This window comes from Salvelinus fontinalis, unplaced genomic scaffold, assembly GCF_029448725.1.
Source record: "Salvelinus fontinalis isolate EN_2023a unplaced genomic scaffold, ASM2944872v1 scaffold_0030, whole genome shotgun sequence".
NCBI classification, from domain to species: Eukaryota; Metazoa; Chordata; class Actinopteri; order Salmoniformes; family Salmonidae; genus Salvelinus; species Salvelinus fontinalis.
In genome coordinates, this window is record NW_026600239.1 from 275,758 (window position 1) to 299,925 (window position 24,168).

The 24,168-nt window shown below is 42.9% G+C and overlaps 1 protein-coding gene across 1 annotated transcript in view; it reads right to left on the reverse strand.

Annotated features, from left to right (window-relative positions):
- Window positions 1-5,099: 5,099 nt before the first annotated feature.
- LOC129842286 (butyrophilin-like protein 1) overlaps window positions 5,100-24,168 on the reverse strand; it is a 107,963-nt gene continuing 88,894 nt past the window's right edge. The window contains exons 7-14 of the mRNA XM_055910771.1: window positions 17,886-17,918; window positions 17,168-17,404; window positions 9,240-9,461; window positions 8,719-8,742; window positions 8,356-8,385; window positions 6,676-6,696; window positions 6,456-6,530; window positions 5,100-6,371 (exon numbers count right to left, since the gene is read on the reverse strand). Coding sequence (XP_055766746.1) covers window positions 6,301-6,371; window positions 6,456-6,530; window positions 6,676-6,696; window positions 8,356-8,385; window positions 8,719-8,742; window positions 9,240-9,461; window positions 17,168-17,404; window positions 17,886-17,918 — 713 coding nt within the window. The 3' untranslated portion in view covers window positions 5,100-6,300. The remainder of the gene's footprint in view (window positions 6,372-6,455; window positions 6,531-6,675; window positions 6,697-8,355; window positions 8,386-8,718; window positions 8,743-9,239; window positions 9,462-17,167; window positions 17,405-17,885; window positions 17,919-24,168) is intronic.

Sequence of the window (24,168 nt, forward strand, 5' to 3'; positions counted from 1 at the left end):
GTTCTCTCCAGTCTAGCCCTGATGTCTTGCCACCCGAGATTGGCATCTGTCCAATACCACAGTGCACAGCTGAAGCACGAGTAGGTAATGGTAGACATAAAGGGACAGGTGGAGAGAACCGGGAAACCAATGACAAATGCAGAAAAGGGAAAAATTCTGCTAGCTATGTAACTGAGCTTGAAAACTGAACAATTAAATGAAATTGCAAAAACGTATGACGATGAACAAGCACAAGCTCTTCAACAAAATCGTCTTCTACAGGAACAACTCGATTTAGCCAAAAGTAAATACGATGATGTCCACGCCAAACTAGATAAATCTGAAGAGATATCTACAAACAGGAGCGCTCAACTTGATAACATGCATGCAGTTTTGTTGAACGTTACTCAAAGTAACACGGTTCTACTCAAAACGCTGCAGACCAAAGACCATCAGTTAATGAACACAATGACAAAGTTGGATGACAAATCAGCAGAACTCATTGAAGTCGCTAACCAAATGAATGATGAGAGAACTCAGGTGATGAAGATGGAAATATTGATTTCTAAGCAAGCGGCGGAAAACTCATCACTAAATCTCTCGCTCCGTACTCAAGACCTCTATCTGCAAACCATTACAAATAGGTTTGAGACCGAAAGGAGCAAGTGTGACACTCACGTGTCCAAAATCAGTACTCTAAGCGCTCAAGTGGACTCTGCAATGCAGCAGAATACCACCCTTAGGTACCATCTGGAGGAAGTCCAGAATGGTCACGCTCTACAGCGCGACTACCAATCCAAGCAACCGGAACCCTGTACTCACAGGAGTAAAGACGATAGGTTTCAGACCTTGCCTCCCTCATGTGTCCCTCAGTCTTCTCCTCTTGGCCATTCGGCTCTGAGTAATATTGCGCCTCTTGGCCAACAACAACAAGGCTTGGCTTCTCCTCTTGGCCTTTCGGCCCCACTTTCCCCACAGGATGAAGCCAACCCTCTCCGCCCGCTTGACGCGGAATACCTTGACAAACTCGTCAAGAATTTCCCCACCTTTGACCCCGTTCCAGGTCAGCCAAACGATACTGAGACGTTCCTAGCTGACATAGAGGACGCGTTGGATGGCTACCCGAACGCTACGGGTTCTGAGTTTACCTGTTGAAGCGAACATCGAATAGACACGTAACAAGGTTAATTCGTCTACAACAGCAACACGTGCTAAATGACTACGCTAAACTTGCCACAATTTTGAAATTAGAATTCAGTGGTTCTGCGACTCGCAAACACGATAGCTCACTGGCTACACCGTCAAACAAGCTCGGAACGAACACCCACAAGCTTACTATCATAGGCTTCGTTCAGCTTACTTTGGCCTACTCACTGAAACAGGCATGGAAGACCTGTTACCATTTAAACAAATGTTTCTGTCGAACATGTATCCCACCTTCATTACCTACTTGGGCCCTGCCGCCCACGTTGGCTTGCCTATCTTACAACTCAGAGAGCTTGCAAGCACAGCTTTTGAGGCATCAAAAGTTCACAACGCTAAGAGCCCTGACCACTCGGTTTTGAAGTTTGACGAGGAGCACTCACTCCAGTCAGAGGGTGCATTATCAGGTATTGGAGCGTTAAGAGATGACGCACAACAACAGTTTCTACCACGAAACCATGATTCCAATAACCTCCGCGGTCGAAATAACTGTAAAGTACGTCGCCATCAACATGACTATCGCTACAATCGACCTGTTCGCTACGTTCCTGCACCCAACCCACCCAAAAAGTGTCAGAGCACAAGGGTAACAAAGGGTTGAAGGACGATCAAAATGTTCTCCAGAAGTTCCACTGCGGGAAGAACTAAAGCGAGAACAATTTGAGAAAAGGGTAAAAGATAAGTCACAAGGACTAGACGGGGAATTACCGGACACCAGGTCCGCAGGAATTAACACCCATAGCAAGGATGTTAAAGTTCAAATTTCTCCCGCGGACGCGGTGGTGACTGACATGCCTCGACAGCCACTGAGCGTTTTGAAGCACAAACACCAGGAGATTTGGTTGAAAGGTTACAGCCATTCTCATAACGCAGCCGCTGACAACTCGTACATAGGGTCCGACCTTTTCATTTGCGCCTCGGATACCAACACCACATGCTGGTGGGGGGGTCCCGAGACACAAAGGGGGGGAATAGTAGCCCAGACCCATGATGAGCCTTATCGAGGCCGGTGGGGGGTCGAGACTACGGACAACACCGTACGAGGCCGCCAGAGCATAAATCAAATCTAGTTGTAAACTCCCCAATGAGAACATTGAGGAGCAGACAGGCCCCTAGACGGGGATTATCTTAGAACACATCTAAGATATTACTGAGGTGTACCACACTGGTCGTAAAGGAAGTCCAGTGGACTTGTCCACCTCCAAAACAAATGGCAACAATAATCATTCCTTGCCATGTGTAGGTTCAACTACAATACAACTAGTAAAATGCTCCAATCATGTGTTCCGGTAGTATAATATTTCAGAATAAATCGGCAGGATAACTGGTCCCTTTGAGCACCAGTACCAATACCAGCGACAGTCAGTCTAGCTACAATCAGTAAGAAGGTTAGAGACCTAACCAATCAAATTACCCTTGACAATAGCGACATAGGAGTCACTCAGAGTGCAACACGTGGAAGGGAATCTCCAGTGCACTCTTCCAATGGTTAACACACATGTCACTAATAAATAGAACCCTCCATTCAAGAGGAAAGTTATTAGAAGTCATGAAGCAAGATCACACCGCGTACGACAGGTCCAGTGCTTATAGAGTACTTCCGTCGTGAGGTTAGCTCCTCCGTGGATAACATAGCTATGAAGTAGAATTCTTCATACCGATCGCGACTACAATAGTGGAAGACGCAGTGACTTGTAGTAAAACTACTACAGACTCCCTCAACGGCAATTCTGACTGACCTCCAGGCATTGACCTGGAAATTACCTGATTACGTCAGACTCATTCTGAACAAGTTGAGGTCTACCAGGATACTTGGCTTGTGCATAAACGCACATGCACAACGGAAGATCCAATTAGGATTTATGCTAGGATCCCTTTAGGGTCCGAGCAAAATACCAGCCTTAGTAAAGTTGAACATTTACTTTGAGGACTTTGACTCTACAGCACTCACCAGTTTTCTTCCCAGAAGTCCATAGGTCATCCCTGTAGACTGCCCAAAACTAGTGCCTTACAGCTGTAAAGTTATCATATAGTTATCAACTTAGGATAGTGCCTAAACAACACACCAAGTAGGAAAACCCTAGATATGGCGTTAGAGACAATGCATAGAGTCATTGGACGTATATAGAATACAGTCCTGTAGCGACCCGCACAGACAGCTGTGTGTTATGTGTTAGGCTAGTAGGTGGTTGTGTTGTACTGACCAGTACCCAGTGTTCGCGGGGTCCGACATGTCAATCAACCTGCTATCTGCCAATCACGGGAATGCCTGGAATGTTCTGATGCCGGGCATCCTGGCGGTTGGCGGATTGGCGTGGAGGGGGTTGGGCAGGGAGACGGAGCATTGGAAGTTAAGACCAGGTTTCTCCTTTGTTCTCTCTCTTATGTCTGGGCTTCACAAGAGAAGGTCACGGTTGGCTTGTGGGGTATCTTTCATTTATTTGGCGTGTGCTACGGCCCAAACAGTAGCCTGTGTAAAGTTGGTTTAATAAACCGTCAATTCGCAAACTCAAGCCTCTGTCTGGACAATTGTTCATTTATGATCTTGTCAGGTCATTACAGTCCAATTGGATGATTTTGGTGTGAGAACTATATTTTCTATATCTTTAGTTATGCTTTCATTCCTTTTCAATTCAGTTCTTTTAACACTTAGGAAGTGATAGAGCCATAAACAAAGTCCCCATACACTTAGTGCCACAACGCCGCTCATTGGGGAATGAATGTAATTATATATACACTGCTCAAAAAAATAAAGGGAACACTTAAACAACACAATGTAACTCCAAGTCAATCACACTTCTATGAAATCAAACTGTCCACTTAGGAAGCAACACTGATTGACAATAAATTTCACATGCTGTTGTGCAAATGGAATAGACAAAAGGTGGAAATTATAGGCAATTAGCAAGACACCCCCAAAAAAGGAGTGATTCTGCAGGTGGTGACCACAGACAACTTCTCATTCCTATGCTTCCTGGCTGATGTTTTGGTCACTTTTGAATGCTGGCGGTGCTCTCACTCTAGTGGTAGCATGAGACGGAGTCTACAACCCACACAAGTGGCTCAGGTAGTGCAGCTCATCCAGGATGGCACATCAATGCGAGCTGTGGCAAAAAGGTTTGCTGTGTCTGTCAGCGTAGTGTCCAGAGCATGGAGGCGCTACCAGGAGACAGGCCAGTACATCAGGAGACGTGGAGGAGGCCGTAGGAGGGCAACAACCCAGCAGCAGGACCGCTACCTCCGCCTTTGTGCAAGGAGGTGCACTGCCAGAGCCCTGCAAAATGACCTCCAGCAGGCCACAAATGTGCATGTGTCTACTCAAACGGTCAGAAACAGACTCCATGAGGGTGGTATGAGGGCCTGACGTCCACAGGTGGGGGTTGTGCTTACAGCCCAACACCGTGCAGGATGTTTGGCATTTTGTGTCCACTTCTCTTCGTCCACCAAGCCGTCATATCGGCTTGGCCCACTAGGGAGCCTCCCCTATCGTTTCCTTGTAACCATATTTACTGTTTGTGTGTTTATGCATTTCTGTGATTATTTAGTTAGTTAGTAAATAAATGAGTAAGACATTGGTGTATGGATGATTCATAGTAAAGGCTGCGTTCGTGCAGATAACCAACAATTTACGACGTTTGGAATGAGACTAACGTGAGGTAAAGAATAATTCATTAATTAGAAGACTAATTGATCAGATATTAAAATATCTGAAAAGTTGTATTAGGAAAATTATAACTTTGTAATCTGAATATTTTCCTTGGTGCCCCGACTTCCTAGTTAATTTACATTTACATGATTAGAATAATCACCTAATAATAATTACAGAGAATTGATTTGATGAAATAAGTCTTCATTTTAATGATGCCAAAGACACGACAGGTGTGAACAAGGTACCATTTTCAATAAAGGAATGACAATCAAATGGTGAATAATTTAATATCGAACCTGAACACCAAAAGTACTCCAAGGTGAAAGTAGAGAAAAAGTACAATGCAACAGCTTTTTGATTCGGGTGCGACAATATCACTCATCTCTCAAACATTGTTTGATGATCTCAAAAGGGATTTAAAGCCAACTAAACGTTGGTTAAAAGTGGAACGATGCGACACTACACTTCGAGGGGTCACTCAGACTACCTCGGCTCTCACATTGAGAGAAACTACACTTCAAGGACGTATCGCTCCAGTTTTGAACACAGTTAGAACTGAATTAGTATTTTTCACAACATGGGTGTTGCTGGACCAGAAAATGTATTTTTGAAACACACCATTTCATCAACGCACTCACATGCCAAAACTCTTTCCTTGGACACTGTTTCAAAGCAATGTGTCTGCTTTCTTCGTAAATGTGTTTTAGTGTTTCTTGTTTAACTTCAGTTTGCAGTGTGGACAAGTTACAATGACTTTTCTTGACTTGCCATGTATGTTGGGACCAGGGGATTTCATTATTGTATATATTGTGTGTAGGCTGTGTAGACTCGCTGTGTGTAACTAAGGGAACGGCATCAACGACACACATTTAGAGCCAACACAACAAGGCATACATTGAAGAAACACAGAAAATCAACGATCAAATCTGTACACGTAAACCTAGGCTTACTGCTCAAGTAGGCAAATTCCCTCATAAGATTCCCTCATTGTGAGCAACTAGCTAGCTCAAGTGCAAATGGGTGCTAATTAACGCTATGCTAACATCGGTGCGGTAGTTGGTGATCTAAATATATACCACTGCACTGCTATAACATGAATATTACAAAGTACATATTGCATAATGAAAGTCTCACTTACTTCCATGGTTTATATTTTTATCCATGTAGGTTATCTTAAAAATCTTAAAATTTTATGATGCCAAAGACATGACAATACCATTCAACTGCATATACATGATCAATATATAATATACAGTGGGATCTGGAATTATTGACACCCTTGATAAAGATAATAATGACTAAAATAAATAATTCAAATACTGAGCTATATCATCTGCTCAACAACATGAGTTAATTATATTATTTTATATTAATACAATTGATCTGAGAAACCTGTGATTATCAGGTACTGGACATAAGAGAATCTGTAACAGATTCTAACAAGAGTTAACTATTTAAGTCTAAGGAAACTAAACTCTTCCTCCCCTCTCAGGACCCAGTAAAGATTCCATCTCCATCTCTTCAATCCCCTCAGAGTCCTCTATTGAAAGATAAGAGGATTTAGAATGAATCAACAACATTCAGAATTAATTCTAGAAACATTAGAATCATAAAGACTGATTACTTTGGGAAGGAGTCTGTGTTTCCTGTTGACCTCCTGGAGAGGTGGAGGGGGATTGGTTGGTCTCTTTAGCTTTCCCTGAGGACAAGAACATGTCAATGTTAAACCTTAACATGACAATGCAGACACAGACACACACACACGTACAGACACACACAGACGCACGTGAACACACACCCACACACACACGTGAACACACACACAGAGAGACAGACATACTTACGCAGTTCTTCTTTGAGTTCACCTGTAAAAATTAAATAAAGATAGTGAGATAGTGATAATTAAATCATCATTGAATCATGAGATTTATACACTACATGACCAAAAGTATGTGGACACCTGCTCATTGAACATCTCATTCCAAAATCATGGGCATTAATATGGAGTTGGTCCCCCTTTGCTGCTATAACAGCCTCCACTATTCTGGGAAGTCATTAATATGGAGTTGGCCCCCCTTTGCTGCTATAACAGCCTCCACTCTTCTGGGAAGGCTTTCCACTAGATGATGGAACATTGCTGTGGGGACTTGCTTCCATTCAGCCACAAGAGCATTAGTGAGGTCTCCCTCTCTTCTCTCAGAGGACCTGAGCCCTAGGACCATGCCTCAGGACTATCTGGCCTGATGACTCCTTGCTGTCCCCAGTCCACCTGGTTGTGCTGCTGCTCCAGTTTCAACTGTTCTGCCTGCAGCTATGGAACCCTGACCTGTTCACCGGACATGCTACCTGTCCCAGACCTGCTGTTTTCAACTCTCTAGAGACAGCAGGAGCGGTAGAGATACTCCGAACGATCGGCTATGAAAAGCCAACTGACATTTACTCCTGAGGTGCTGACTTGCTGCACCCTCGATAACTACTGCGATTATTATTATTTGACCCTGCTGGTCATCTATGAACATTTGAACATCTTCGCCATGTTCTGTTATAATCTCCACCCGGAACAGCCAGAAGAGGACTGACCATCCCCCATCGATTGATGCTGTGCGATTAGGCCTGGCTCGCAGTCGGCGTTCCAATTCATCCCAAAGGTGTTTGATGGAGTTGAGGTCAGGGCTCTGTGCAGGCCAGTCAAGTTCTTCCACACCGATCTCAACAAACCATTTCTGTATGGAACTCGCTTTGTGCACAGGGACAGTGTCATGCTGAAACAGGAAAGGGCCTTCCCCAAACTGTTGCCACAAAGTTGGAAACACAGAATCATCTATAATGTCATTGTATCGTGTAAGGTTTAGATTTCCCTTCACTGGAACTAAGGTGCCCGAACCATGAAAAACAACCCCAGACCATTATTCCTCCTCCACCAAACTTTACAGTTGACACTATGCATTGGGGAAGGTAGTGTTCTCCTGGCATCCGCCATACCCAGATTAATATGTCAGACTGCCAGATGGTGAAGCGTGATTCATCACTCCTGAGATCGTATTTCCACTAGTCCAGAGTCCAATGGTGGCGAGCTTTACACCACTCCAGCCGACGCTTGGCATTGAGCATGGTGATCTTAGGCTTGTGTGCGGCTGCTCGGCCACGGAAACCCATTTCATGGAGCTCCAGACAAACAGTTATTGTGTTGACGTTGCATCCAGAGGCAGTTTGGAACTCAGTAGTGAGTGTTGCAACCGAGGACAGACGATTTTTACACCCTTCAACACTTGGCGGTCCCATTCTGTGAGATTCTGTGGCCTACCACTAAACGGCTGAGACAATTTTGCTCCTAGATGTTTCCACTCCACAATAACAACACTTACACTTGACCGGGTTAGCTCTAGCAGGGCAGAAACTTGACAAACTGATTTGTATCAAAGGTGGCATCCTAATAGTGTTGCAACCGACGATTTTTACATTTTTATAGGACCTCTATTTCTCTATAATGTTTAAAATTACATGAATAATGACTCAACACTTACTCAGCCGTCCAGCCAGGTTGTGAAGTTCATCTAGGAGAAATAGGGGGGAAATATATTCATTCATGTTGCAAAAACAGACAGACGGGAAAACAGACAGACAGACAGACGGGAACACAGAGAGACAGACAGACAGACGGGAACACAGACAGACAGACAGACAGACAGACAGACAGACAGACAGACAGGAACAAAGACAGACAGACAGGAACAAAGACAGACAGACAGGAACAAAGACAGACAGACAGGAATCACAGACAGACAGACAGGAACACAGACCGAAAGACAGACAGGAACACAGACCGAAAGACAGACAGGAACACAGACAGACAGGACCACAGACAGACAGACAGACAGACAACATACCATGTTCAAGAATATGGCTGAAATCTGTGGATGGTCATAAAAAACAGATAATCAGTTAGAAGACATGTTGAAAACCATCATGTTATTATCCTGCTGGTCAGAGCCTGGTTCCTCTCTACCCAGTACAGCCAGTAGAGGACTGGTCACCCCTCAGAGCCTGGTTCCTCTCTACCCAGTACAGCCAGTAGAGGACTGGTCACCCCTCAGAGCCTGGTTCCTCTCTACCCAGTACAGTCAGTAGAGGACTGGTCACCCCTCAGAGTGATAGACTAGATAAGGTTTATATTCCAGTGATATGTAACCAGAGGTAGAGAGGTTCTTACCCAGGTGATAGACTAGATAAGGTTTATATTCCAGTGATATGTAACCAGAGGTAGAGAGGTTCTTACCCAGGTGATAGACTAGATAAGGTTTATATTCCAGTGATATGTAACCAGAGGTTGAGAGGTTCTTACCCAGGTGATAGACTAGATAAGGTTTATATTCCAGTGATATGTAACCAGAGGTAGAGAGGTTCTTACCCAGGTAACTGACAATGTCAGGTTTCAGATCCAGTAGAATCCTGAAAAAGTCTAATTTCGCCTTTTTCCCTTCTGAGTCTAGGAGCTCGTACAAGAGTCTCATCTGGTGCTGGCTGTTCATGGTGTGGTACAACTCATCATAGAACAGCTCATATGTTATGGGCATCACATCGGTAACCATCCACATGAGATGATCCTTGTAGTAGTCCACAAAATTGGAACCTAGAAAGGTAGAGTGGACATAAAAGTGGACATTACTAGTCAGGTTAGATGTAGAGTTATATAGTGTAGAACAAGAGGACATTACTAGTCAGGTTAGATGTAGAGTTATATACTGTAGAACAAGAGGACATTACTAGTCAGGTTAGATGTAGAGTTATATACTGTAGAGGACATTACTAGTCAGGTTAGATGTAGAGTTATATACTGTAGAACAAGAGGACATTACTAGTCAGGTTAGATGTAGAGTTATATACTGTAGAACAAGAGGACATTACTAGTCAGGTTAGATGTAGAGTTATATACTGTAGAACAAGAGGACATTACTAGTCAGGTTAGATGTAGAGTTATATACTGTAGAACAAGAGGACATTACTAGTCAGGTTAGATGTAGAGTTATATACTGTAGAACAAGAGGACATTACTAGTCAGGTTAGATGTCGAGTTATATACTGTAGAACAAGAGGACATTACTAGTCAGGTTAGATGTAGAGTTATATACTGTAGAGGACATTACTAGTCAGGTTAGATGTAGAGTTATATACTGTAGAACAAGAGGACATTACTAGTCAGGTTAGATGTAGAGTTATATACTGTAGAGGACATTACTAGTCAGGTTAGATGTAGAGTTATATACTGTAGAACAAGAGGACATTACTAGTCAGGTTAGATGTAGAGTTATATACTGTAGAGGACATTACTAGTCAGGTTAGATGTAGAGTTATATACTGTAGAACAAGAGGACATTACTAGTCAGGTTAGATGTAGAGTTATATACTGTAGAACAAGAGGACATTACTAGTCAGGTTAGATGTAGAGTTATATACTGTAGAACAAGAGGACATTACTAGTCAGGTTAGATGTAGAGTTATATACTGTAGAACAAGAGGACATTACTAGTCAGGTTAGATGTAGAGTTATATACTGTCGAACAAGACAAAGTGGACATTACTAGTCAGGTTAGATGTAGAGTTATATAGTGTAGAACAAGAGGACATTACTAGTCAGGTTAGATGTAGAGTTATATACTGTAGAACAAGAGGACATTACTAGTCAGGTTAGATGTAGAGTTATATACTGTAGAGGACATTACTAGTCAGGTTAGATGTAGAGTTATATACTGTAGAGGACATTACTAGTCAGGTTAGATGTAGTTATATACTGTAGAACAAGAGGACATTACTAGTCAGGTTAGATGTAGAGTTATATACTGTAGAACAAGAGGACATTACTAGTCAGGTTAGATGTAGAGTTATATACTGTAGAACAAGAGGACATTACTAGTCAGGTTAGATGTAGAGTTATATACTGTAGAACAAGAGGATATTACTAGTCAGGTTAGATGTAGAGTTATATACTGTAGAACAAGAGGACATTACTAGTCAGGTTAGATGTAGAGTTATATACTGTAGAGGACATTACTAGTCAGGTTAGATGTAGAGTTATATACCGTAGAACAAGAGGACATTACTAGTCAGGTTAGATGTAGAGTTATATACTGTAGAACAAGAGGACATTACTAGTCAGGTTAGATGTAGAGTTATATACTGTAGAGGACATTACTAGTCAGGTTAGATGTAGAGTTATATACTGTAGAACAAGAGGACATTACTAGTCAGGTTAGATGTAGAGTTATATACTGTAGAGGACATTACTAGTCAGGTTAGATGTAGAGTTATATACTGTAGAACAAGAGGACATTACTAGTCAGGTTAGATGTAGAGTTATATACTGTAGAGGACATTACTAGTCAGGTTAGATGTAGAGTTATATACTGTAGAACAAGAGGACATTACTAGTCAGGTTAGATGTAGAGTTATATACTGTCGAACAAGACAAAGTGGACATTACTAGTCAGGTTAGATGTAGAGTTATATACTGTAGAACAAGAGGACATTACTAGTCAGGTTAGATGTAGAGTTATATACTGTAGAACAAGAGGACATTACTAGTCAGGTTAGATGTAGAGTTATATACTGTAGAACAAGAGGACATTACTAGTCAGGTTAGATATAGAGTTATATACTGTAGAACAAGAGGACATTACTAGTCAGGTTAGATGTAGAGTTATATACTGTAGAGGACATTACTAGTCAGGTTAGATGTAGAGTTATATACTGTAGAACAAGAGGACATTACTAGTCAGGTTAGATGTAGAGTTATATACTGTAGAACAAGAGGACATTACTAGTCAGGTTAGATGTAGAGTTATATAATGTAGAACAAGAGGACATTACTAGTCAGGTTAGATGTAGAGTTATATAATGTAGAACAAGAGGACATTACTAGTCAGGTTAGATGTAGAGTTATATACTGTAGAACAAGACAAAGTGGACCCATCAGTATTACAGTAATAGATATGGTTTCTATTCCAGTGATATGTAACCAGAGGTAGAGAGGTTCTTACCCAGGTGATAGACTAGATAAGGTTTATATTCCAGTGATATGTAACCAGAGGTAGAGAGGTTCTTACCCAGGTGATAGACTAGATAAGGTTTATATTCCAGTGATATGTAACCAGAGGTAGAGAGGTTCTTACCCAGGTGATAGACTAGATAAGGTTTATATTCCAGTGATATGTAACCAGAGGTAGAGAGGTTCTTACCCAGGTGATAGACTAGATAAGGTTTATATTCCAGTGATTTTTTTATTTAATTATTTTATTTCACCTTTATTTAACCAGGTAGGCTAGTTGAGAACAAGTTCTCATTTGCAACTGCGACCTGGCCAAGATAAAGCAAAGCAGTGCGACAAAAACAACACAGAGTTACACATGGAGTAAACAATAAACAAGTCAATAACATAGTAGGAAAAAAAGAAAAAAAAGAGAATCTATATACAATGTGTGCAAAAGGCATGAGGAGGTAGGCAATAAATAGGCCATAGGAGCGAATAATTACAATTTTGCAGGTTAGCACTGGGGTGATAAATCATCAGATGATCATGTGCCAGTAGAGATACTGGTGTGCAAAAGAGCAGAAAAGTAAATAAATAAAAACAGTATAGGGATGAGGTAGGTAAATTGGGTGGGCTATATACCGATGGACTATGTACAGCTGCAGCGATCGGTTAGCTGCTCAGATAGCAGATGTTTAAAGTTGTTGAGGGAGATAAAAGTCTCCAACTTCAGAGATTTTTGCAACTCGTTCCAGTCGCAGGCAGCAGAGAACTGGAAGGAAAGGCGGCCAAATGAGGTTTTGGCTTTAGGGATGATCAGTGAGATACACCTGCTGGAGCGCGTGCTACGGGTGGGTGTAGACATCGTGACCAGTGAACTGAGATAAGGCGGCGCTTTACCTAGCATAGCCTTGTAGATGACCTGGAGCCAGTGGGTCTGACGACGAACATGTAGCGAGGGCCAGCCGACTAGAGCATACAGGTCGCAGTGGTGGGTGGTATAAGGTGCTTTAGTAACAAAACGGATGGCACTGTGATAAACTGCATCCAGTTTGCTGAGTAGAGTATTGGAAGCTATTTTGTAGATGACATCGCCGAAGTCAAGGATCGGTAGGATAGTCAGTTTAACTAGGGTAAGTGTGGCGGCGTGAGTGAAGGAGGCTTTGTTGCGAAATAGAAAGCCGACTCTAGATTTGATTTTGGATTGGAGATGTTTGATATGAGTCTGGAAGGAGAGTTTGCAGTCTAGCCAGACACCTAGGTACTTATAGATGTCCACATATTCTAGGTCGGAACCATCCAGGGTGGTGATGATAGTCGGGCGTGCGGGTGCAGGCAGCGACCGGTTGAAAAGCATGCATTTGGTTTTACTAGCGTTTAAGAGCAGTTGGAGACCACGGAAGGAGTGTTGTATGGCATTGAAGCTCGTTTGGAGGTTAGATAGCACAGTGTCCAAGGAAGGGCCAGAAGTATACAGAATGGTGTCGTCTGCGTAGAGGTGGATCAGGGAATCGCCCGCAGCAAGAGCAACATCATTGATATATACAGAGAAAATAGTCGGCCCGAGAATTGAACCCTGTGGTACCTCCATAGAGACTGCCAGAGGACCGGACAACATGCCCTCCGATTTGACACACTGAACTCTGTCTGCGAAGTAGTTGGTGAACCAGGCAAGGCAGTCATTAGAAAAACCGAAGCTACTGAGTCTGCCGATAAGAATATGGTGATTGACAGAGTCGAAAGCCTTGGCCAGGTCGATGAAGACTGCTGCACAGTACTGTCTTTTATCGATGGCGGTTATGATATCGTTTAGTACCTTGAGCGTGGCTGAGGTGCACCCGTGACCGGCTCGGAAACCGGATTGCACAGCGGAGAAGGTACGGTGGGATTCGAGATGGTCAGTGATCTGTTTGTTGACTTGGCTTTCGAAGACCTTAGATAGGCAGGGCAGGATGGATATAGGTCTGTAACAGTTTGGGTCCAGGGTGTCTCCCCCTTTGAAGAGGGGGATGACCGCGGCAGCTTTCCAATCCTTGGGGATCTCAGATGATACGAAGGAGAGGTTGAACAGGCTGGTAATAGGGGGTGCGACAATGGCGGCGGACAGTTTCAGAAATAGAGGGTCCAGATTGTCAAGCCCAGCTGATTTGTATGGGTCCAGGTTTTGCAGCTCTTTCAGAACATCTGCTATCTGGATTTGGGTAAAGGAGATGCTGGGGAGGCTTGGGCGAGTAGCAGCGGGGGGGGAGCGGAGCTGTTGGCCAAGGTTGGAGTAGCCAGGAGGAAGGCATGGCCAGCCGTTGAGAAATGCTTGTTGAAGTCTTCGATTATCACGGATTTATCGGTGGTGACCGTGTTACCTAGCCTCAGTGCAGTGGGCAGCTGGGAGGAGGTGCTCTTGTTCTCCATGGACTTTACAGTGTCCCAGAACTTTTTGGAGTTAGAGCTACAGGATGCAAATTTCTGCTTGAAAAAGCTGGCCTTTGCTTTCCTGACTGACTGCGTGTATTGGTTCCTGACTTCCCTGAACAGTTGCATATCGTGGGGACTCTTCGATGCTATTGCAGTTCGCCACAAGATGTTTTTGTGCTGGTCGAGGGCAGTCAGGTCTGGAGTGAACCAAGGGCTATATCTGTTCTTAGTTCTGCATTTTTTGAACGGAGCATGCTTGTCTAAGATGGTGAGGAAGTTACTTTTAAAGAATGACCAGCCATCCTCAACTGACGGGATGAGGTCAATATCCTTCCAGGATACCCGGGCCAGGTCGATTAGAAAGGCCTGCTCGCAGAAGTGTTTTAGGGAGCGTTTGACAGTGATGAGGGGTGGTCGTTTGACCGCGGACCCGTAGCGGATACAGGCAATGAGGCAGTGATCGCTGAGATCCTGATTGAAGACAGCAGAGGTGTATTTGGAGGGCAAGTTGGTCAGGATAATGTCTATTAGGGTGCCCATGTTTACGGATTTAGGGTTGTACCTGGTGGGTTCCTTGATGATTTGTGTGGGATTGAGGGCATCAAGCTTAGATTGTAGGACTGCCGGGGTGTTAAGCATATCCCAGTTTAGGTCACCTAACAGAACAAACTCTGAAGCTAGATGGGGGGCGATCAATTCACAGATGGTGTCCAAGGCACAGCTGGGAGCTGAGGGGGGTCGGTAGCAGGCGGCAACAGTGAGAGACTTATTTCTGGAGAGATTAATTTTTAAAATTAGAAGCTCGAACTGTTTGGGCATAGACCTGGAAAGTATGACAGAACTTTGCAGGCTATCTCTGCAGTAGATTGCAACTCCTCCCCCTTTGGCAGTTCTATCTTGACGGAAAGTGTTATAGTTGGGTATGGAAATCTTTTTGGTGGCCTTCCTAAGCCAGGATTCAGACACGGCAAGGACATCAGGGTTGGCAGAGTGTGCTAAAGCGGTGAGTAAGACAAACTTAGGGAGGAGGCTTCTGATGTTGACATGCATGAGACCAAGGCTTTTTCGATCACAGAAGTCAACAAATGAGGGTGCCTGGGGACATGTAGGGCCTTGGTTTACCTCCACATCACCCGAGGAACAGAGGAGTAGTAGGATGAGGGTGCGGCTAAAGGCTATCAAAACTGGTCGCCTAGAGCGTTGGGGACAAGGAATAAAAGGAGCAGATTTATGGGCGTGGTAGAATATATTCAGGGCATAATGTGCTGACAGGGGTATGGTGGGGTGCGGGTACAGCGGAGGTAAGTCCAGGCACTGGGTGAGGATAAGAGAGGTAGTATCTCTGGACATGCTGGTTATAATGGGTGAGGTCACCGCATGTGTGGGAGGTGGGACAAAGGAGGTAACAGAGGTATTAGGAGTGGAACTACGGGCTCCATTGTAAACTGAAACAATGATGACTAACCCGAACAACAGTATACAAGGCATATTGATATTTGAGAGAGACATATAGTAAGGCATAAAGTAATCGCAGGTCTTGATTGGGAGAGCTAGCTAAAACAACAGGTGAGACAACAGCAGCTAGTCAGCTAACACAACAACAGCAGGTAAAATGGCGATGACTAGGCAGAGAGGGTCGGATTAACTACACACAGAGCCTGAGTTCGCGGCTGGGGCCGACAGATAAACACAAATAAACAGAATGGAGTACCGTGATTGATGGACAGTCCAGCAGGCATCAGCTATGTAGCCAAGTGATCATAGTGTCCAGGGGGGAGCAGTGGATGGAACAGGGAAGCCGTCACCACGCTAGCACGCGGCGTTTAAAGTTAGTAGCCCGGGGGTGGTCTGCTCAGACGGAGGCCGGTTGAGGGCACAGCGGATGGAGTATTCACCGACAGACCAGATGTGGTGGTACGGCGGGGCGCCGTGTCGACAGAGAATCCAAGCCAGATGGCGAAAGAGGTATTGTAGTATTTTGTTTGCTAACTGGTGCTAGCTTCGTGGCAGTGGCGTTAGCCACTATAGCCAATCGGTAGTAGTGGTGATCCGGTGCCAAGGTCCAGAGTTAACAGCAAGGATCCGGTGGAGTATTGGGCTCTAGTCGTGTATGAGTGGGGTTCGGGTAAACAGCTGAGTAGGCCGGGGGTGGGCCTCAGGGATGGCTTCGGTACTGGGTGCCACGGAGGGTGCAAGCTAGCTGTGAGCTTGCTAGCTGCAAACTGTGAGCTAGCTAGCTGTAAGCCAGCCGTGAGGTAGCTAGCTGCAAGCCAGCCGTGAGCTAGCTAGCTGCAAGCTAGCCGTGAGCTAGCTAGCTGCAAGCTAGCTGTGAGGATCAGAAGTAGTGGCTCAGGGATTACGGCAGGAATCCGGCGTTGTTGTGGAGAGACAGTCCGATGCTGGTAGATTGGCGAGTAATATCCAGGCTAAGAACAGGGCTGGTGTCTGATGCATGAAGGTAAAAGCCGCTAGCAGTGGCTAAAAATGACTAAATAGCTTGTAGCTGATTAGCTGGTTAGCTACTAGAGGATCTTGAATGTGTTCCAAAGTTAAAAAAGTTAAAAAATAATAGCGATTCCGTATCACATTGGGTGAGGCAGGTTACCGGAAGGTATAATCGAATTAAAAATCGAAAAGAGTTAGATTTTTTTTTATTTTTAATACATACAAAAAATACGAAAAATACAAAAGTACATGAGAGGACAAACAAAACACGCCTACACTGCTACGCCATCTTGGAACAAAACCAGAGGTAGAGAGGTTCTTACCCAGGTGATAGACTAGATACGGTTTATATTCCAGTGATATGTAACCAGAGGTAGACAGGTTCTTACCCAGGTGATAGACTAGATAAGGTTTATATTCCAGTGATATGTAACCAGAGGTAGAGAGGTTCTTACCCAGGTCGATGACAACTTCAGGTTCCAGATCCAGTAGAATCTGGTAAAATGTAGATTTCATATTTTCCGTTCCTTTGTTTAGGGCCTTGTACAACAGTCTCATCTGTTCCTGTCTGGTACTGGCAGCATGGACATTATGGTACACCTCAGAACGGATTAAGTAAAATGCTATGGTAATCCCCGTGGTAACATTGTGAATGAGTTGGGAGCTGCGTACGTTCACAAACTGTACATCACCTAGACATGATAGAAAAGAAATGTCGAGTTATATACTGAAGAACAAGACAAAGTGGACATTACTAGTCAGGTTAGATGTAGAGTTATATATTGTAGGACAAGAGGACATTACTAGTCAGGTTAGATGTAGAGTTATATACTGTAGAACAAGAGGACATTACTAGTCAGGTTAGATGTAGAGTTATATACTATAGAACAAGAGGACATTACTTGTCAGGTTAGATGTAGAGTTATATACTGTAGAACAAGAGGACATTACTAGTCAGGTTAGATGTAGAGTTATATACTGTAGAACAAGACATTACTAGTCAGGTTTGATGTGGAGTTATATACTGTAGAGGACATTACTAGTCAGGTTAGATGTAGAGTTATATACTGTAGAACAAGAGGACATTACTCTTCAGGTTAGATGTAGAGTTATATACTGTAGAACAAGAGGACATTACTAGTCAGGTTAGATGTAGAGTTATAGACTACTTACGCCTCTTTTCTTGTGCCAATTCAACGTCCTTCACTGTAGACAAAGACAAAGTGGACATTACCAGTTTACTACATTTACTCCTGAGGTGCTGACCTGTTGCACCCTCGACAACCACTGTGATTATTATTATTTGACCATGCTGGTCATTCATGAACATTTGAACATCTTGGCCATGTTCTGTTATAACATGTCTAGCCCCGGGGTTCCGCTAGCGGAACCCCCCCCACATTCCACTGAAAAGGCAGAGCGCGAAATTCAAAAAATATTTTTTTGAAATATTTAACTTTCACACATTAACAAGTCCAATACAGCAAATGAAAGATACACATCTTGTGAATCCAGTCAACATGTCTGATTTTTTAAATGTTTTACAGCGAAAACACCACGTATATTAATGTTAGCCACCAAATACAAAAAAGCACAGACATTTCTTTCACAGCACAGGTAGCTTGCACAAAACCAACCAAACTAACCAAGAACCAACCAAACTAACCAAGAAACAACTTCATCAGATGACAGTCTTATAACATGTTATACAATAAATCTATGTTTTGTTCGAAAAATGTGCATATTTGAGGTATAAATCATAGTTTTACATTGCAGCTACCATCACAGCTACCATCACAAATACCACCGAAGCAGCCAGAGTAATTATAGAGACCAATGTGAAATACCTAAATACTCATCATAAAACATTTATGAAAAATACATGGTGTACAGCTAATGAAAGACAAACATCTTGTGAATCCAGCCAATATTTCAGATTTTTTAAGTGTTTTACAGCGAAAACACAATATAGCATTATATTAGCTTACCACAATAGCCAAAAACACAACCTATCAGCAGCAAAAGTTAGCGATCGCAAAAAAACAGCAAAAGATATAATTCTTCACTAACCTTGAAAAGCTTCATCAGATGACAGTCCTATAACATCAGGTTATACAATACACTTATGTTTTGTTCGAAAATGTGCATATTTAGAGCTGAAATCCGTGGTTATACATTGTGAAAACGTAGCAACTATTTTCCAGAATCTCCGGATATATTTCTGACACTCACCTATTCTGACCAAATAACTAATCATAAACTTTACTAAAAATATACTTGTTGTACAGCAAATGATAGATACACTAATTCTTAATGCAATCGCCGTGTTAGAATTCTAAAAATAACTGTAGTACGACATACAGCTTACGTTATAGCGAGACAGCGCCCAAAATAAGAGCGGAATATACGTCTAAACATTTTCGACAGAAATAGGAAATAACATCATAAATGGGTCCTACTTTTGTTGAGCTTCCATCAGAATCTTGTACAAGGGGTCCTTTGTCCAGAATAATCGTTGTTTGGATTTAGAAAGTCCTCTTCGTCTGTTGAATTAGCAATCAAAACTAGCCAAGTGGCGCGAAGCTGTCCATCGTCACCAAACGCAGAGAACGGAACACGCCAAAACTCCCGATAAACTTTCAATAATCTGATAAAACTATATTGAAAAAACATACTTTACGATGATATTGTCACATTTATCAAATAAAATCAAAGCCGGAGATATTAGCCGTCTATAACCAAAGCTTTTCAGAAGCCAATACTGATGTCCTTCCCGCGCCTTCCTGAACAAAGGAAATTGGGGTCATGTCATTCCAAGACCTCTCTTTTGACCATAGATATAGCTAGACACCCCATTTCACCGCTCACTGTCTATTGACATCTAGCGGAAGGCGTATGAAGTGCATATATACTAATAGATTTCAAGCAAATTAATAGGGAGGCCCTGAAACAGAGCCTCGATTTCAGATTTTTCACTTTCTGACAGGAAGTTTGCTGCAAAATTAGTTCTGTTTTACTCACAGATATAATTGAAACGGTTTTAGAAACTTGAGAGTGTTTTCTATCCAATAGTAATAATAATATGCATATTGTACGAGCAAGAATAGAGTACGAGGCCGTTTAAATTGGGCACGATTTTTTCCCAAAGTGAAAATAGCGCCCTCTATCCTCAACAGGATAATCTCCACCCGGCACAGCCAGAAGAGGACTAGCCAACACTCATAGTCTGGTTCCTCTCTAGGTTCTGGCCTTTCTAGGGAGTTTTTCCGAGCCACTGTGCTTCTACACCTGCATTGCTTGCTGTTTGGGGTTTTAGGCTGGGTTTCTGTACAGCACTTTGAGATATCAGCTGATGTAAGAAGGGCTATATAAATACATTTGATTTGATTAGTCAGGCTAGATGTAGAGTTATATACTATAGCACAAGAGGACATTACTAGTCAGGTTAGATGTAGAGTTATATACTCTAGAACACGAGGACATTACTAGTCAGGTTAGATGTAGAGTTATATACTGTAGAACAAGAGGACATTACTAGTCAGGTTAGATGTAGAGTTATATACTGTAGATGTCACGACTTCCGCCGAAGTCGGCCCTTCTCCTTGTTCGGGTGGTGTTCGGCGGTCGACGTCACCGGCTTTCTAGTCACCATCGATACATTTTTCAGTTTCGTTTTGTTTTGTCTGTATTATACACACCTGGTTTCAATTCCCCCATTATGTTCCCTATTTAACCCTCTGGCTTTCATTTCTGTTTTGTCCGTGATTGTTTGTGCGTTAGTGGTTGTGAAATATGGACAGATGGGAGAGAGGAGGTCTCCCAGTAAATCATACCCCAGCACCTCCACCCGCACCTTTACCTACACCACCGTCCATCCCTCCATCGTACGGGCCCAGTGGGATTCGGCTCTCGCTCCCAGGAGCGTATGACGGAACAGCAGCCGGGTGCCAGGGGTTCCTCCTACAGCTGGAGCTCTACCTGGCATCAGTTCATCCGTCCCCTTCGGGACACGAGAAGGTGGGCACCCTCATCTCCTGTCTGACTGGTAAAGCCCTGGAGTGGGCCAACGCCATCTGGGGAAGAGAGGGTTCTACCCGGGATAACTATGATGAATTCTCTCGCCGCATCCGGGCAGTCTTTGATCATCCACCTGAAGGGAGAGCGGCGGGAGGGCGATTGTTCCATCTAAGACAGGGGATGAGGAGCGCTCAAGAATTCGCCCTGGACTTCCGAACTCTGGCCGCTGGTGCGGGATGGAATGAGCGGGCCCTGATCGATCATTACAGGTGTAGTCTACGAGAGGACGTTCGTAGGGAGCTAGCCTGCAGGGACACCACTCTCAACCTGGACCAGCTGGTGGATTTATCTATCCGTCTGGATAACCTGTTGGCCTCCCGCGGGCGTCTAGATCGGGGTCCGCCCATTCCATTACCCAACTCCTTGGATCCAACCCCTATGGAGTTGGGAGGGGCTGCTAGGAGGGAGACCGGAGGGGGAACCACTCCATGTACCAACTGTGGCCGCAGAGGGCACACTGCTGTCCGGTGCTGGGGTGTTTCTCCTGGAAGTCGAGGTAGCAGGCGGAGCACTGGTGGGTCGTCTCAGGTGAGTAGGCACATAACTCACCCAGAGCCTTCTGTTGCACACATGTGGTTACCTATAGAATTTCCTGAGTTATCCCCGCATCCCAAGCATAAGGCGCTAGTAGATTCAGGCGCAGCTGGGAACGTTATTGAACGCTCTTTGGCTCATAGCTTAGGGATCCCTATTATTCCTGTTGATGTTCCCTTCCCTGTACATGCCTTAGATAGTCGTCCTTTGGGGTCGGGGCTGGTTGGGGAGGTCACAGCGCCCATCGCTATGAGAACGCAGGGGGATCACGAGGACAGAATTAGTCTCTTCCTGATCGACTCTCTTGCGTTTCCTGTTGTGTTGGGTCTTCCCTGGTTGGCCTCTCATGATCCGATTATTTAGTTGCAACAGAGGGCTCTCAAGGGATGGTCCTGTCAGTGTTCAGGGAGGTGTGTAGGTGTTTCCTTAGGTGCCACTACGGTGGAAAGTCCAAAGTTATATAGAGTTATATACTGTAGAACAAGAGGACATTACTAGTCAGGTTAGATGTAGAGTTATATACTGTAGAACAAGAGGACATTACTAGTCAGGTTAGATGTAGAGTTATATACTGTAGAACAAGACATTACTAGTCAGGTTAGATGTAGAGTTATATACTGTAGAACAAGAGGACATTACTAGTCAGGTTAGATGTAGAGTTATATACTGTAGAACAAGACATTACTAGTCAGGTTAGATGTCGAGTTATATACTGTAGAACAAGAGGACATTACTAGTCAGGTTAGATGTAGAGTTAAATACTGTAGAACAAGAGGACATTACTAGTCAGGTTAGATGTAGAGTTATATACTGTAGAGGATATTACTAGTCAGGTTAGATGTAGAGTTATATACTGTAGAGGACATTACTAGTCAGGTTAGATGTAGACTTATATACTGTAGAACAAGAGGACATTACTAGTCAGGTTAGATGTAGAGTTATATACTGTAGAACAAGAGGACATTACTAGTCAGGTTAGATGTAGAGTTATATACTGTAGAGGAAATTACTAGTCAGGTTAGATGTAGAGTTATATACTGTAGAACAAGAGGACATTACTAGTCAGGTTAGATGTAGAGTTATATACTGTAGAACAAGATGACATTACTAGTCAGGTTAGATGTAGAGTTATATACTGTAGAACAAGAGGACATTACTAGTCAGGTTAGATGTAGAGTTATATACTGTAGAACAAGAGGACATGACTAGTCAGGTTAGATGTAGAGTTATATACTGTAGAGGACATTACTAGTCAGGTTAGATGTAGAGTTATATACTGTAGAGGACATTACTAGTCAGGTTAGATGTAGAGTTATATACTGTAGAACAAGAGGACATTACTAGTCAGGTTAGATGTAGAGTTATATACTGTAGAACAAGAGGACATTACTAGTCAGGTTAGATGTAGAGTTATATACTGTAGAACAAGAGGACATTACTAGTCAGGTTAGATGTAGAGTTATATACTGTAGAGGACATTACTAGTCAGGTTAGATGTAGAGTTATATACTGTAGAACAAGAGGACATTACTAGTCAGGTTAGATGTAGAGTTATATACTGTAGAACAAGAGGACATTACTAGTCAGGTTAGATGTAGAGTTATATACTGTAGAGGACATTACTAGTCAGGTTAGATGTAGAGTTATATACTGTAGAACAAGAGGACATTACTAGTCAGGTTAGATGTAGAGTTATATACTGTAGAGGACATTACTAGTCAGGTTAGATGTAGAGTTATATACTGTAGAACAAGAGGACATTACTAGTCAGGTTAGATGTAGAGTTATATACTGTAGAACAAGAGGACATTACTAGTCAGGTTAGATGTAGAGTTATATACTGTAGAACAAGAGGACATTACTAGTCAGGTTAGATGTAGAGTTATATACTGTAGAGGACATTACTAGTCAGGTTAGATGTAGAGTTATATACTGTAGAACAAGAGGACATTACTAGTCAGGTTAGATGTAGAGTTATATACTGTAGAACAAGAGGACATTACTAGTCAGGTTAGATGTAGAGTTATATACTGTAGAGGACATTACTAGTCAGGTTAGATGTAGAGTTATATACTGTAGAACAAGAGGACATTACTAGTCAGGTTAGATGTAGAGTTATATACTGTAGAACAAGAAATTACTAGTCAGGTTAGATGTAGAGTTATATACTGTAGAACAAGAGGACATTACTAGTCAGGTTAGATGTAGAGTTATATACTGTAGAACAAGACATTACTAGTCAGGTTAGATGTCGAGTTATATACTGTAGAACAAGAGGACATTACTAGTCAGGTTAGATGTAGAGTTAAATACTGTAGAACAAGAGGACATTACTAGTCAGGTTAGATGTAGAGTTATATACTGTAGAGGATACTACTAGTCAGGTTAGATGTAGAGTTATATACTGTAGAGGACATTACTAGTCAGGTTAGATGTAGAGTTGTATACTGTAGAGGACATTACTAGTCAGGTTAGATGTAGAGTTATATACTGTAGAACAAGAGGACATTACTAGTCAGGTTAGATGTAGACTTATATACTGTAGAACAAGAGGACATTACTAGTCAGGTTAGATGTAGAGTTATATACTGTAGAACAAGAGGACATTACTAGTCAGGTTAGATGTAGAGTTATATACTGTAGAGGACATTACTAGTCAGGTTAGATGTAGAGTTATATACTGTAGAACAAGAGGACATTACTAGTCAGGTTAGATGTAGAGTTATATACTGTAGAGGACATTACTAGTCAGGTTAGATGTAGAGTTATATACTGTAGAACAAGAGGACATTACTAGTCAGGTTAGATGTAGAGTTATATACTGTAGAACAAGACATTACTAGTC